The sequence below is a fragment of the Ambystoma mexicanum genome, chromosome 3q (assembly GCF_040938575.1).
Source record: "Ambystoma mexicanum isolate Mex_15411 chromosome 3q, UKY_AmexF1_1, whole genome shotgun sequence".
Classification (NCBI taxonomy): Eukaryota; Metazoa; Chordata; class Amphibia; order Caudata; family Ambystomatidae; genus Ambystoma; species Ambystoma mexicanum.
Genome location: NC_090926.1, coordinates 1,132,736,730 through 1,132,751,511, shown reverse-complemented (window position 1 = coordinate 1,132,751,511; position 14,782 = coordinate 1,132,736,730). Strand labels below are relative to the sequence as shown.

The 14,782-nt window shown below is 45.1% G+C and overlaps 1 protein-coding gene across 1 annotated transcript in view; it reads right to left on the bottom strand.

The window, feature by feature from the left end:
- LOC138447678 (adhesion G protein-coupled receptor E3-like) overlaps positions 1-14,782 on the bottom strand; it is a 1,605,711-nt gene that overhangs the window by 1,350,183 nt on the left and 240,746 nt on the right. Inside the window, exon 4 of the mRNA XM_069603942.1 lies at positions 1,912-2,058. Within this exon, the coding sequence (XP_069460043.1) occupies positions 1,912-2,058 (147 nt within the window). The remainder of the gene's footprint in view (positions 1-1,911; positions 2,059-14,782) is intronic.

The window sequence follows — 14,782 nt, the reverse complement described above, 5'->3', positions numbered from 1 at the left end:
AGTCTGTGTCTAGTTTTAAAGATGATGAGATAACTTTGCCCACAGTCTCACAGATAACCAGCCTAACTGACAACAAGCTGTGGAGGTGGAAGTGAAGCAGGGAAGGTTGAAGAGAGTACAGACAGCAAAGTTGAGGACTTTGTCGAGAGGTGAAAAAGTATAGTTGGGAAGGCCATAGACCATACTAGCACAGTAATCAGATCGAGGGAGTAATACAAAGGGGATTAGGTGCTTAGCAGTGGTCAATGGAAGAAGATATCTTATTTTTATGATGAGGAAATTAATTTTGGCTGCAGTGACAGATTTGAAGATGAAGATCGAGAAGTTGTGAGATGGGTCGAAGACGACACCAAGGTTGCGAGCAGAAGCAGAGTAGGGAAGGTAGTCAGGAGAGAAGAATAGAAGAGGGGGAGAGGAAGTGATAGCCTGTTTGGATCATAAGTAGAAAATGTAAATCTTAATGGAGTTGGCATGAGCGAGTGAGATACCATCAAGTATTTGATGGTGGAAAGACAGTTAAAAATGTTTGACCATAGCTCGTCAGATAAGGATTGAAAGGAGAAGAAGATCTGGGTGTCATCAGCAAAGAATTGATAGGAGAAGCTATAGGAGCAGATCAGGGTTCCAAGAGCAGAGGTATAGAAAGTGAACCGAAGTGGATCCAGAAACCCTATGGGGCTTGAATTGGAATGGGGAGCATTTTCTTCCGGCGCCCGGGAATGGTTGTTTACCGGGTCCGGCAAGGCCATAATGACCTGGTAATTGCCCATTACTGGGCGCAGAAAAAAAAATGATACCAGCAGCAGCCGTGCCTGTATTACAGGCACGGCTACTGCCGGTCTTATAATGAGGCCGATAGTTTGGAAGATGTGAACAGTCCTACACCACCACATCTACCAGTAGGGGGGGATGGTGAAGGTGTAGACCATGTTGTGAAGGGCAGCAATGGTTGCTCAGTGGGAGGGAGAAATCCAGGTTTCTAGAAGTTTAATGAGGTCAAGAGAGGGAGAATGAAAAAGAGGGACATCAGAGGTAAAGGGAGTCTTGTTACAGACAGATTTTGCTTTTCAAAGGCAATATAAAGAAACTGAGCTGTAGAAGCATACAAATGTTGAGTCTGCAAAGTAGCAAATTGTTGGGGTAGATGCAAGAAGAGGAAGTGTGATGAAAGTTGGGGTTGGAGGTTTTGTGCATGGTGAGAGTAGGTGAGCGAGAAGAGAAGTTGCGTCGATGAAAAGAGATGATAGTCATAGGAAGAAAGTTGAGATGTTTTTGAGCAGAGGAAAATTAAGTGATAAGTAGAAGAGAAAGGAAGAGATGGTAAGATCAGTGCCAGGTTGGGGTTGAGCAAAGACATAATTAGCATTGACAAGCAAGTAGCAGGGTACAGCAATAGCTCAAAGAAGCAAGCGGAACGGCTGGAGGTTGTCCCTTAGTTTTGTGCCTTTTGCTAGGTTGCCCGAGGCTGTGTCACCCCAAAGGAAGGGGTAAAAGTACTGGTGGTGAGAAGCATCTAATGGCAGGAAGGGGAGGGGAGGCAGGACCACCAGTCTGCGGCTACAGCGGAGGGCAAGCCGGGAGATGAAATCCTGGCCCGGCCACCTTTTCGTCACTTGATGGTGGTGCAGGTGAATGAGGAGAGTCGGCTGGATGAAGGTTGCCGTACTCAGATTATCAGCAGGAGCCAGTGTGGGAACCAGGCTACATATATTGTAAATATATGGTGCTGTCAATTTGCGCTGTCCCAGTCATGACCTCTCTAGAATCCCCCCACAACTCGGATCATTTAGCTTTTTTTACCTTTTGTAAAGCACTTTGCAAAGGGATAGCTCAGCTCATATGTGGCGTTTCTGATAAAATATTAATCTTCTTTTTCAATAAAATACGCAATCCAAATTAATGCAGTCTTACCTGTACATGTCTGAGAAGAGTTGCTGAAGTATATTTCGCCAGCAGCTGCCCTGTACCCAGGCTTACAGATGCAATAAAAACTGCCAATATTGTTTTTGCAAATAGTATGTTTGGGGCATGCACCAATATTCAAACACTCATCAATATCTGGGGTATTGGAAAGAAGATATGAAAAATAAGAGAATTAGATGTGGAAAAGTGGACAAAGGCAAATGTAGAAGAAAGCAAATGCCCATTTTCTTCCCAATGTGCACAACCATTTTCAGGAATCCCTGCACACACCTGAACAATGTGAAAATAACAGTGTATAATGATAAACAGCAAAAGAACCATGTACTTACTGGTTCCAACAAGCACCAAAACCTCAGGTGAACCAGTATTCCCTCCTTCGTGTCAGTGTGTGTACACACTTCCCAAGTGCAGGAGACCATCCAATCTGTCAACCTACCAGGCACAACCAACCTGGCATGAGATCAATATAAGGAGTTGAAAAGTACCCCTTAAAGTTGGCGATGGCCTACTATTGACCCTGGAGGTAGAATTTATGAAGCTGGTGGGGCTCCAATTCACAGGTGTGTAGATGCCCCATCAACTTCATATATCATATGTACTGGCAAAGAGTAAAAGACAGTGGAATTAGGAGATTGCTGCAGCCAGTCCCACCATGCCCAGGACACATCAAAGGTTTGAACAAATGAGACTCTCTTTAACTAATGGCGCCTAATCACTAACAGATGTCTGTTAAGCTGAAAATCGCATACAACGTTTATATTAGAGCTCAGGACATAATTCAAACCTTCAGTGAAATGGCTCTCCAGGAGCTTGCAGTCCGAATTTTGAACACATCTATATTGTGGCCCTTTGTATCTTTCTTGGATCGTCTAAAAAAATAAACATAAGCTAAAATACCTTGAAGTGGCATTAGCATTGAATTGACAAGCAATTAAAGGTGGAATATGATTGGATTTATTTAAAATGCTCTAACTTGACTCTTGTGGGAAACATGCTGTGAGAAGTTGGTAAATTTGCTTTCCGATTTCATTTTACAGCTAACTGCTTGCCATGCATTGCTCATCGCCTGTGAACTATATGTGCATGTAAGATTCTAGGGTACATCCTTTGCCTAGTTTTCATTAAGCATGATGACATTAATATCTGTTTTAATGTCACTGGCAATGTCCTATGTGAGGTCATCAATAGTGCTATGTGTGATGTCATCTGTAATGTCATTTGTGATTTCATGAGCACTGGCAGAGGGAGTTATGACTGCTTAATTACCCATAATCGTAGAATGTCAGTGCTTTTTAGGTTTGCCATTTAAAAGCCCCTGGCCCAATTAGTGCCAGAATTGAAGTACTAAATTGCTTTTCTCCGAAGGGAAAATAATTTAAAAAGACGCAGACACCAGTGTGGAGTATTTTTGTTGTTGCTTATGTTTTAGACATGTTACTACGTTCATTACCTGTTTTACCATGGTATAAACTATCCAGCTACATACACTTTGGGGCTGCATGGAATGTTGAATAGAGAAGTAAAATGGACATACCACCCCTACCAAAGGAATGTACTGGGCAGGAGGAGAGTATTACAAAAGTGGAAAACATGTTAGAATTAACAGTTTCGGCTGGACGGACAGAAAAGGAGCAGGAGGCTGAAGATTGAGCTCCCTGGGGAGCTGTGGCCTCAAGCAGACCTGTGGGGTCTAAATGAACGTTAACCGACAGGCTGCAGATGTGACGAATGGTCCGACTAAAATGTAAGCCCCTGGCTGGACCATGGCTGTAATTATAGTGGGGGGACAGGGAATTTTGTTCCCCCTGCCCCAACTTCTGTGGCATGCCCTTTTGTCCCTCCCCCAACTTTTCGATGGAGGGCAGGGGGGCCACAATCATCAATTATGTAAATCGACAGCGCAAACCCGGCTGCGGTGCCCAGCAAGGCTTGAGTTGTCTGATCACATAAGGCAGAGTTGCCTGGCAGCCGCGCATTAACACATTCAGGGTTGGGATGCCCTGCGTGGCTCAGTCCCTCACCCTGGCTGGCCTGACTCAAAGTCAGGAGCCAGGGTGCTGAACTGGTTGTTGCAGGGCCCGGCACCTGTGCTGTCACGCTAGCAGCAGCACTTCTGGTGGCCAGCGGCACAGAGCATCGCTTTGCGGCTTCTTGTTCGCGTGACACACAGACAGGAACTAGGAAGCTCATTCAGCTTTCTTGTTTCTTTCTAGAGGCGCGTGAGTGCAGAGAGGTTAGGTCGGTGTAACATGAGACGTGGCGCGGGCGGCATTTGAAAGCAGAGAAGAGGTACTTTAAAAAAAAAAATTCAATTGTGTTTGTGTATGTTTGTTGGGGAGCTCTGTCCAAGCCTTCTGAGGCAAAACACATGCAAACTTCCTAATTAGCATATAGATTGCACCAACAGAAGTGACTTCACAGAAAAGGACATTGCAAGGCGCATCATCAGATACTTGGAGGCACCATAAATTGCCATAAATAAACCAAGTGACAAATAACTTTGTGGTGCAAAATACCTAAATTGCACTATTGTTATATGTGGAGCAACTCTATAGTCATTAGGTGTTTCCATTATAATAGCATGATACATTAACATAAGCTTTGAAGTGAATCAGAATCACTTAGAGAGCTGCAGATACGGCACAATGTGATTAAATAATTTGCTCAGGATCACACACTAAATGGTGAAACTGGGATGTGGACAATTTAAGCAACCATGCACATCTTAGTTGATATAGATATTTATTAAGGTTTTGCTTTACATTTCATGTGCTTATTAATTAAATATTACAAATAACATATAATCATTTATAGCAATGCATTGGAAGCAAACCACATTACATAATAAACTAGCCTTTCATAATAAACTAAGCATACACTATATACATTGTCAGAGAAATATGTTGAGCAATGGGAGTATGGCTTTAGTTTCATTCTCCCCATTCTGCATGCAAAGTCACAATAGTATCATGGCGATTAATGTGAGCCTAACAAATCCTCCTTGGGTTTTAAAGTCATAGTCATTATTTCATAAAGCATGCAATATTGTGCACCCTTCACTTCTGATCACTCCCTCCCATTGACATTTCTAAAGGGACAAAAGTACCCCCCTCCCGCCCGTCAGTGCCTAATGGCTCACATTGTAATACTCTGTTGATACAGGGCAACTTGAGGACCCTCTGCTGCCCGGAGCTCCTTGGGACATTGACCTGGCAGTGGGACACCTCTGCCATTCGGAACAGGTAAGGTGTCCTGCCAGCAGGACACCTTTGGCGTTGGGCACCCTCTTTGAGGTCCCGAATGGGGGAGGTGTCCAATGACAAATGTCCCGGTCTGGCTCTTAAAAGAGCTACAGGGACAGCTTGAGCACCCCCTTGTGACTCTCCCGCTCGGTACTCCACTGCTTGGAGCCATTTCAACACAGGGAAACATACCTTAATTTGAATCAGTCGGAATCTTGTAGAAAATATCTATCAGCACGTAGACATATAAGGTGCTGTACAGAACCCAAGTTTGGAGATATATGGCATTTAAACATCTATACTAATTATACTTGGTCACTGCATTAACCAATGGTTTCTGCCTTTGAATGAAAGGAAAAATCAGTCAAATTGCTGACCTTGCAGTGAATCTGGTCCTTTCGGCTTTATAGTTCAGCTAGGTCAAGTCAACGTAGCCCAAAATTTCAGGTATCAGGGGGTGATAAAGTCTGGTCTGCTCAATGGATGTTGCACCACTGTTTTCATGTGTTAATTTAAATGTACATATAAATGTTGTGTGCACACAGTGTATGTCAGTGGAGGTGCTGGATGCATTTGTGTGTGAGTCAGTGTGTGTAAGCATATGTGTGTTGACTTTTGTGTCTGAAATGAATAATAAATAATGCATTGTTGTATGTTCTAGTGGAATTAAGTTTGTGAATGTTATGTTGTGTCACTGGGTTCATGGCAGGCCGGCTGAAGATGTTCGGGGCCTAATTGAATTTTAAAGATAAGCCACCAGTATTATGAAATTTATAACAGAGCGTCAGCAATGGACTCTTGTGGTGTAGTAGGTTAGTATTATCCCTCAGGGATTTAGGTTGTTTGACCGATGTACAAAATCACAGCAGAATTAACCGTAGTCATTTTGGATGCAAATACGTTTTTACCTGGGTACAAAAAACTAAACCCATGTCCCCTCAAACTGCCAGTACACCCATAAACCCCCCCACTTACCTTTTCTCCGTCTGCTGCCTGTCCTGTAACCTGCAGCGTCAGATCCATCCCTTTAACACGGGTCGGCTCTAACGCTGCAGCATCCCTTTTCTTCGTTTTTTTGTTGGGTCCCCTGCCACCAATGCTGAGGGAGCAGGGGACACCCCCCGCAACCGCCGAATCCAAAAATACCGAACATGTGCTGAGGGGGCCACCCCTGCAGCCATTGCTCTTCATGTTCAGTATCTTCGAACTAATGGTGTGAACGAATACGGTCAAATCTACCATTCAACCAAATTCTTTTTAACAATTTGGCCAAAACGATCCCTCAGAGCCTGCATCTGCCCTCCCTTCACCCCACCCCTTTCCTTCAGTAGTCATGTCCCCCTGAACTTTTTCAACCAAGTTACTCCACTGGCTGGACCCACTGTATCATGATGGGAGGGCCCAGAACAAGAATCTCACAGAAAATCACAGGTGTGGGCTGGATTGGGAGAAGATCCTGGAAGCCCAGGAACAGGCTGTGTGTCCATTCCCCTTATTGGCCCAGCAGAGGGCGAGGTGGGAGCTAGGTGGGACAGGCACTGAAGATGGGTGCGAGCCAGGAACTGGCAGGGGAGCCATCTGAATTCTGCCCCTTCTGGTGGGACAGTGAATCCCTGGAAATCCCATGCCACTGCTTCCTTGCAGCCCGCGTGAGAAGACGAGTGCACCGGCGTAGAACGAAGAATGTGTGGGCCCACATCGCAACGCCACACATCCACAGAGGTTGGAGGGGGTGCCCCTCGCCCGCTAAACTCCACAGAGTTATAATAAGGTGCTGGGAGAGCGGAGGGGAAGGCAGCATCCACAAGGCAACAGGACGCTCCATGAGGAGGCCCCCAGGGCATGGGGCCATTGTTAGAAGAAGAAACAAGCCCTGGTTGTGAGTACAGCACCCCCTTGGCGGGGCGTGTTGCTTGAAGTAACATGTGGTGCAAGGCAGTATGGCACTGGCATAACAGGGGCCCCCACACCCCCTGCAGTGCGGGGGGCCCAGCGACCGCATGTTCTGGAAGGGGGCCCCACTTCGAGTAAAAGAAAAATGTCAACTTTTTTTGCTTTCACTCTGCATTTCTAAAGAAATTATTTCTGTAACTGAAATAATTTCTTTATGAAGGCAGATTGAATACAAAAAATCTGGTGGCTACCCCACCCCATGACATGAAGACCCTAGGCTGGAGCCCTCCATGTCATGGGGTGGGCGAAGCCCTATGACTTAAAAATAAATAGTTTATTATTGAAGTCACTCTGCCTTCATAAAGAAATTATTTACGTTATGGTTCAGTCCTTAACAGAAATAATTTCTTTATGAAGTCAGAGTGACTTCAAAAAGAAATAATGGGCCTCATTACGAGCATGGCGGTAGCCGTGCCTGTATGGCAGGCATGGCTACCGCCATGCTCGCTACCGGCACCACCTCCCGCGATTGGGCAATAACCGGCCCATTATGAGATGAATGGGCCGGTAATTGTCCATTCGCATGTGGCGGTATTGCCGGGCTCCCGATCTCCATTCTGCCCAATAGGGCAGAATGGGTGTGGGGAGCATGGTTACGCTGGCACCGTTGATAACAGAGCCGGCGCAATTACGAGTTATGCTCGCTGGTGCCACACAGCCCGGCAGGTAAGATCTGGCGGGCTGTCAGGAACAAGTGGGCAGAACTCGTAATGCGGCGGGATGGTATAAATGGTGCCGGTGCCTTACCGCCACCGTTCATACCATCACCGCCAGGGTCCTAATGAGGCCCAATGTATTTTTTAAGTATTATGACTCCCCTTAACCCATGACGTGTGCGTGTGTGAGTGTATGGTGAAAGAGTGCACACAAATGTATGGGTGGCTGGGTATGCGTCTGTGCGTGTACGGTGAAAGGATGCATACTTAAATGTATGTGTGGCTGCCTGGGTGTGCCTGTATGGTGAAAGTGTCCACACTTAAATGTATAGGTGACTGTCTGTGTGAAGGTATGGTGAAAAGGTGCACACTTAAGTGTATAGGTGGCTGCCTGTGTGAGTGTATGGTGAAAGGGTGCACACAAATGTATGGGTGGCTGGGCTGGGTGTGCGTGTAAGGTGAAAGGATGAACACTTAAATGTATGGGTGGCTGCCTGGGTGTGCCTGTATGGTGAAAGGGTGCACACTTAAATGTGTGGGTAGTTGCCTGGGTGTGTGTGCCTGTGTGGTAAAAAGTTACACACTTAAATGTACGGGTGGCTGCCTGGTGAAAGGGAGCACACTTAAATGTATGGGTGGCTGCCTGAGTGTGCCTGTATGGTGAAAGAGTGCACTCTCAATATATGAATGACTGGGTGTGCGTGTGTATATATGGTGAATGGTGTGTGTGCTTGTCTTCAGGGGCGCAACAAACCTACATTTCAGGGGGGCTAAGCCTTCAAATGTTGGAAGAGCTGCTAACTTCACGTGTGGAGGGTTGGAGCAAACTTATTTGTGTTGGGGCATCTAACTTCTTTACGCATTTTAATGAGACTATTCTAGTGTAGATTCAATGTTACAAGCAGTTAACGCTCTCCTTTAGGTCTGAAAGCACCCAATTATGGGCTGTTGTGAGAATGACTGGTCTCCTGTTTCCTCTCTACCCTTCCAATCACTCCCATGGTATGCAAGTACTAAACCCACATCACAATTTCAATTGCTTAAAAAATTGGGCATTTGAATGCAGGTACTAACAGTGAAATGCTGTACATTAGTAATTGATGGGCCGGGCCCTTGTTAACAGCGAAACCCAGGTGCTGTTTAACATCTGTGTCCTTCTGTCCAGCAACTGCTCTGTAGGTCAGCCAGGTCAAGTCAACATAGCCCACAATTGCAGTGGGGGGGGGGGGCAGTGCTGAATCTCAGTCAGCTCAATGGTGTTGCACCACTACTTGTGTTTAATGCCTTGATTACTTATTGGTAATCTTCATTACACCTAGCCCTATTCTTCCTCATTCTAGTACATGTGTATGAGGCAGTACTTGTGTATTGTAAGAGGATTCAATTCAGCACTACAGCTAAGTTAACGCCTAGTCTAGAATACTGAATGAAAACCCTTATTGATATATCTTTAGGTCCAGTTCATGCGTTCTGGATGACTACCCCTATATAACACCCCTCTCTTGGAATCCCCCTGACCCCACTGAGCCAAGAAGTAGTTCTGTTTTGCAAGTTTAAAAGGTTTATTTGATAATTTACAATATATATATATCACACTTTATAATAAATTAATAATTGAATATCACCCTTAACCTGATATGATAAAGATTAACAATGGAGAATCTGGCACTAGCACACTTCTTTATAATCACTAATGAGTTGACATGAAATGGATAAGATAGCACACTGGTAAATAGGAACAAAAGTATAATGTGGTAGAGGATGCTTGATGTAAGCTCAGGTGGATGCAATATTCAATGAATGCAGTACAGAAAATACGCAATATGATTTCAACCAAACAATGTCATCACTTTTCTCTGGCTATTCACTCCCCCCCTCTTTATGCAATGCAAGGAAATGGGAGGAAAGCACACAGTTCTCAGAAATGCAATCAATGTAAATCAGTTCAATCCAGCAAGCTTAGACAACAGAAAACAGATAGGAGTTTTGAAAACACAAGCCCAAATTGCTTTGATATGTGCTGGCAATGAATTAAAAAAATATGCTGGAAACGCTTTTAATTCCCTTTCAGAGGTTCAGGGTGAGTGGTATCTAGTTAATATTAGTCCAGGCTCACACTAGCAATGATGCAGGGATAGTTAGCAGGTCAAACGAATTTCTGGCAAATGGAAGGCAAGCAGCAGCAGTTTTTACATGTGAAGAAATTGCAAATCGCGGTAAAATTCGCGGATGCGTGTTCCGCGATTGCGGTAAAACTATAAGGGGTAGGAATGCGGTTCTTGGTGCGATTCAAAGCTACGATTCTAAGCTATCAGAGGAAAGTTACTGCAAGTCTCTAGCCCAAACGGTCGCGGAGATATGAGCGATTTAATAAAGGTCGTTTTTGGGTTTGCAAATTTCAAAAGCTCAAAATGACAAGTGCAGCTTGCAACTAGCAAATCACAGGTGACAGCTTTACAAGTGACAGGTGACAGTTAGGAGACAGTTCTACTTAGATTAAAATAGGATTGAATTATATTATTTTAACTAAGAGATTGGTTCTGCACAGTTTTCTAGGTACTCACACTATATTCTTGAGTGAAATGGGCCTCGCCACGGATCTGGTCAGGGTTTTAGACTGGACTCTGGTCTGGTCTGGTCTGGCCTCTGCACTTCACAGTGATCTGGGTCAGCTCTCTCTGCTGGTCTGGGTCTCTCTGGGTACAGCACTGCTTTCTCTCTGGTTCTCTTAGTTCTGGATAGATTGAAGTCTCTAGTTTGGCTTTCTGGAGGTTGATGGAGGTAAGTATGGATTTTTCCGGCAGAGCGTCCCGCTGCAGATGGATTTGGAAAGTCCCTATCTGTCCTGTCTGTCTGCTTTTATGTGTTTAGAATGTGGGTGTGTTCTAGCATTACTGACCCTACCTCTCTCTCAGCTTCTAATTGGTCAAACTTCCATTTATCATTTGATTGGGGAATGAACTGTGAGTCAGAGTGATGTCATTTTACAGCCTGCAGAAAGTCCACTCCTCCTGTCAACTTACACACAAATCTAGATTTGAAACAAATACATATTTGCAGAGGTACATATTGTTTTTAAATCATATGCACCCATCATGCATTACAGGAGGTATCCCCTGTTCAAACTCTGCTCTTCCTGGGAGCTTGCATTCACAAATGGCAACTTCTAGCACTTTTTAATGTGCTAAACAACATTGGATCTTCATTAAATTTTATACAACTGTTCCTCACATATCTACCCACATACCAATGCATTTTCGTTTGTCTAGCTGAAACAGGGAGTCTGTAATATTAATAAACAATGGGGTTTTGCCCCAGAACATCACACAAATTCGAGTTTAGTCTTGAATTAAAGGTACCTTTTTTAAATTAAAGCTCTCAAAGTTATACATTTCTGTCATTTGATTACAAAGAGTTATCAGTGTTTTTGTAAAATATATATTTTACTTCCAATTCAGTCCTCAGAGTGTTGAGGTCCGCCTCCAAGACTTGGGTGGGTCAGTCCTCTGGGCAGGCAGGGCTTTGTTGACATTACACAGTCAAAATCAACATATTCCTTTCAGAGGAAAGGGGCCATTGTGTGGTCTCTGGGAAGCTCCCAGCCAGTCTGCCTTCTATCAATCAAGAGGTCATGTGAGATTCTAACTCCTGGTGTGAAGCTCTTGAGGTGAGAGGGTTTCCCAGGCTTCGGGCCTCTGGGAACAGCATGTGGCTAATTTTTAATTAAAATGCAGCCTTTGAAGTCAGCTAAGTCAAATCCCTTTGTCAGCTACTGCACTCAGTTCTCCTGTCAGAGTTTAGACCGCCAGCGCCCCCTTGAGGATTTTGTTGGTACTGCATGCAATTTTGGGATTTTCTTGGATTAATGCATTCTAAACAGGAATGGTTCTTACATGGTAGTAAATCCTTGCTTAACATTGTTTTGATGGGGCTCCTTACAGTAAAATGGTTATGTGGAACCCCACAAAAGGGTTGAATCTTTAAAGTGGTCCAATGAGTCACGATTTCAGCAACTTTTTGACATCAGTAACAGTGGATTTTGTTAACAAAGACCTTTCTTTACACTGGTGGGTGGCAAGTTAGGTAACCATTTTGGTGTGCGCACAACTGCGCAGCTCTCCTGGATTCTGGGATGAAATGATGGGCGGCGACAGCGCATCCCCATCTTTACGCACTCCAATGATTTATTTTTGTTCTGGGGTAAAATGATGGGCAGCGACAGCTTAATCCCCATATTTACCCCGTCTAATGATTCCACATGGGTCAAAACCCTCCACAAACCCCCCCGCCCGACTGCGCTTTGACTTGAGTCGAGGGGGAGTCGGTTGCAAGGGAGGTTTTGAACCCTGGCGCTGGTATGTCCACATTATCTTCTTCCAATTCTGTAGATGGCACAGTTCAGCATCTTCCTCTCCATCCGGTCAGATCGATCAGTTCTCCTCGCCGGTCCTGATGGGAAGATTGGGCGGTACCCCGGGCCCGTTGCGTCTCTGCTCCCGGTCTCCGGATCGTCCTCCTTGGCCCATCTCCCGGTTTTCTTTCTCCTAGGACGACAAAGGAAGAGCGGCAATACCTACTCATAGACGTCTTTCCACCACTGTTGAGATAGTGGGGCGGCATATGCATTTCATCATAATGAAACATTACATTCTTATTTTGATAAAATAAAAACAGTATAACTAAGAGACAGTTTCATACAAATCACAGTATGTTAGAGACTAGATGTGGTATGTTTTATGATTGGAACTGAATTAGTCTGAGACAGTACCCGCTAGGATTCCAGAGGATTCCTCCAGTTGTTGCAGAGTGTGCCTGGGATGGCAACATTTCAACTGGTTTATGTGGACCCACTTGTCTTCCCCCTCTGCCGAACCGCCTTTGGGGATGTGGATTTTGTAGGCCACAGGTGAGATCTTGTCGATGATCTCAAAGGGTCCTTTCCATGTAGGCAAAAATTTGCGCTGCTTGGCCTGGTTCCTTTGGAAGTTGTATAGATAGACCCGGTCCCCCACCTGATATTCCTTCCTGGAAGTTTTCAGGTCATAGTGGGTCTTCATGCTATCAGCTGATCTTTCTAGATTCCGCTGAGCATAAGCAAAAGCATGTTGGAGGTGTTTCCTTAAATTCTCCACATACTCATGAGTAGTGGAGGCATTTATTAGTGTCTGCTCTTGGGTCCTATAGAGCAAATGCTGAGGAAGCACCATCTTGCGCCCAGTCATCAACTCAAATGGTGACATTTTGGTTGCAGATGAAGGGGTAGATCTGATAGCCATTAGGACCAGAGGTAATCGGATATCCCAACTTGGCCCAGAATCTGCCACAAACTTCTTTAATATGCTCACAATTGTCCGGTTATATCTCTCTACTGCCCCAGAAGAAGCTGGCCGATAAGCAATATGCAACTTCCTTTTGACCCCCAATATCTCCCACATCTTTGTCATTACTTCACTGGTGAAGTGGCTACCTCTGTCTGACTCAATCCTTTGAGGTAGACCAAAACGGGAAAAGATGTGGTTAATCATCAAGGCAGCTGCCGTTTCTGCCTTGCAGTTTGGGGCTGGGAGACATTCCACCCACTTGGTAAACAAGCATGTCACAGTCAACATGTACTTATTCCCCCTAGCCGAGCGAATCACAGGGCCTACAAAGTCGATTTGTAAATCTGACCATGGCAGTGTCATTCCCATCTTTTGTTTTGTAAAGGCGCCCGGTGTGTGAGGGATGTCGGCTGAAATTGTGCACACACAAGACAACCCTTCAAATATTGGTTGAGGTCCTGGCCCATGTGTGGCCAGTATGCAACCTCTCTTAAGATTTCCAGTGTTGTGTGAAACCCCCTATGACCGGCGGTGGCCGCATCATGGGCGTGACTTAACATCAGGCTTCGGAATGAGGTAGGAACCACCCACTGATCGTGGCCAGCTTTGGATTTCCTTACCAGCAAACCGTCTTGGATCCGGAACATTTTTGGACATTTCATCAACACTCTTAGGTCCTCTTTCCCAATGTAATCGGTATCCGTCAGGGGAAAGTTCTCAGGGTCCTCCAGGTGCTGGTAAAATTTACCAATAATTGGATCCCCCTTCTGAGCGGTAATCAAATCAGCATCAGGGGTCTCCTTACTCCATTGTGCAATTGAAAGGTCGTTGTGAGCATTTGTCTGGGACCTAGTGATGGCAGTGACCTGGATTTCCCCCAACAGGGACTCAATCTCAATTAGATCCCCTTGGATGGCTCCGGTTTTGGCCAGCTGATCAGCTAAGTCATTTCCAGTTTTGTCTGGTCCCTCTACTTTGGAATGACCCTTGATCTTTTTCCAATAGATGGTCATCTCATTCGAGGTGACCAAATCATCAATGTTTTGGATCAACTTCCCATGTTTCAAGGGTTTGTTGTTAGCACATAACATGCCTCTGGTTTTCCAATTAACCAGGTGCTCCACGAACCCGTTCCGTACATAATCCGAATCTGTGATTATGACCAGTTTGTGGAGTTGATGCTGGACAGCAGTGAGGATGGCCTGATGCACAGCCATCAATTCTGCCACCTGACTACTTCGGGGACCAATTTTGTATCCAGCGGAGGGTTCTGGGGACTCATTCACCCATGCATTCCCTACGCCAGCCACCAGTTCTTTCTCCCCGTCGTTGTCAACATGGTAAGAGCATCCATCCACATAGACAGTGGGCATTCCCTCACACTTGTCTTCTTCAAAGACTTTGTGTGGGGAATTAAGGTATGCCTCCATGTTGTCCTTTATTTTTAGACTTTCGTCCTCGAGACAGTTTTCTCTGGCACAATCATGCAAGTCAGCCAGACCTTGCGCGAGGGGACTCTTCTTGTTTTGGCCATATCTGACCTCCACAGGAAAGCCTTGCCTTGACAGAATCCAGGAAGTAATTCGGGAATTACTCACATTTCCGGCCCGGATTCTGTCACTTTGGAGATATTGCAGAGGCTGGTGTGGAGTCTCCACTATGATGTGTTCCCCCTGGATAAACGGGC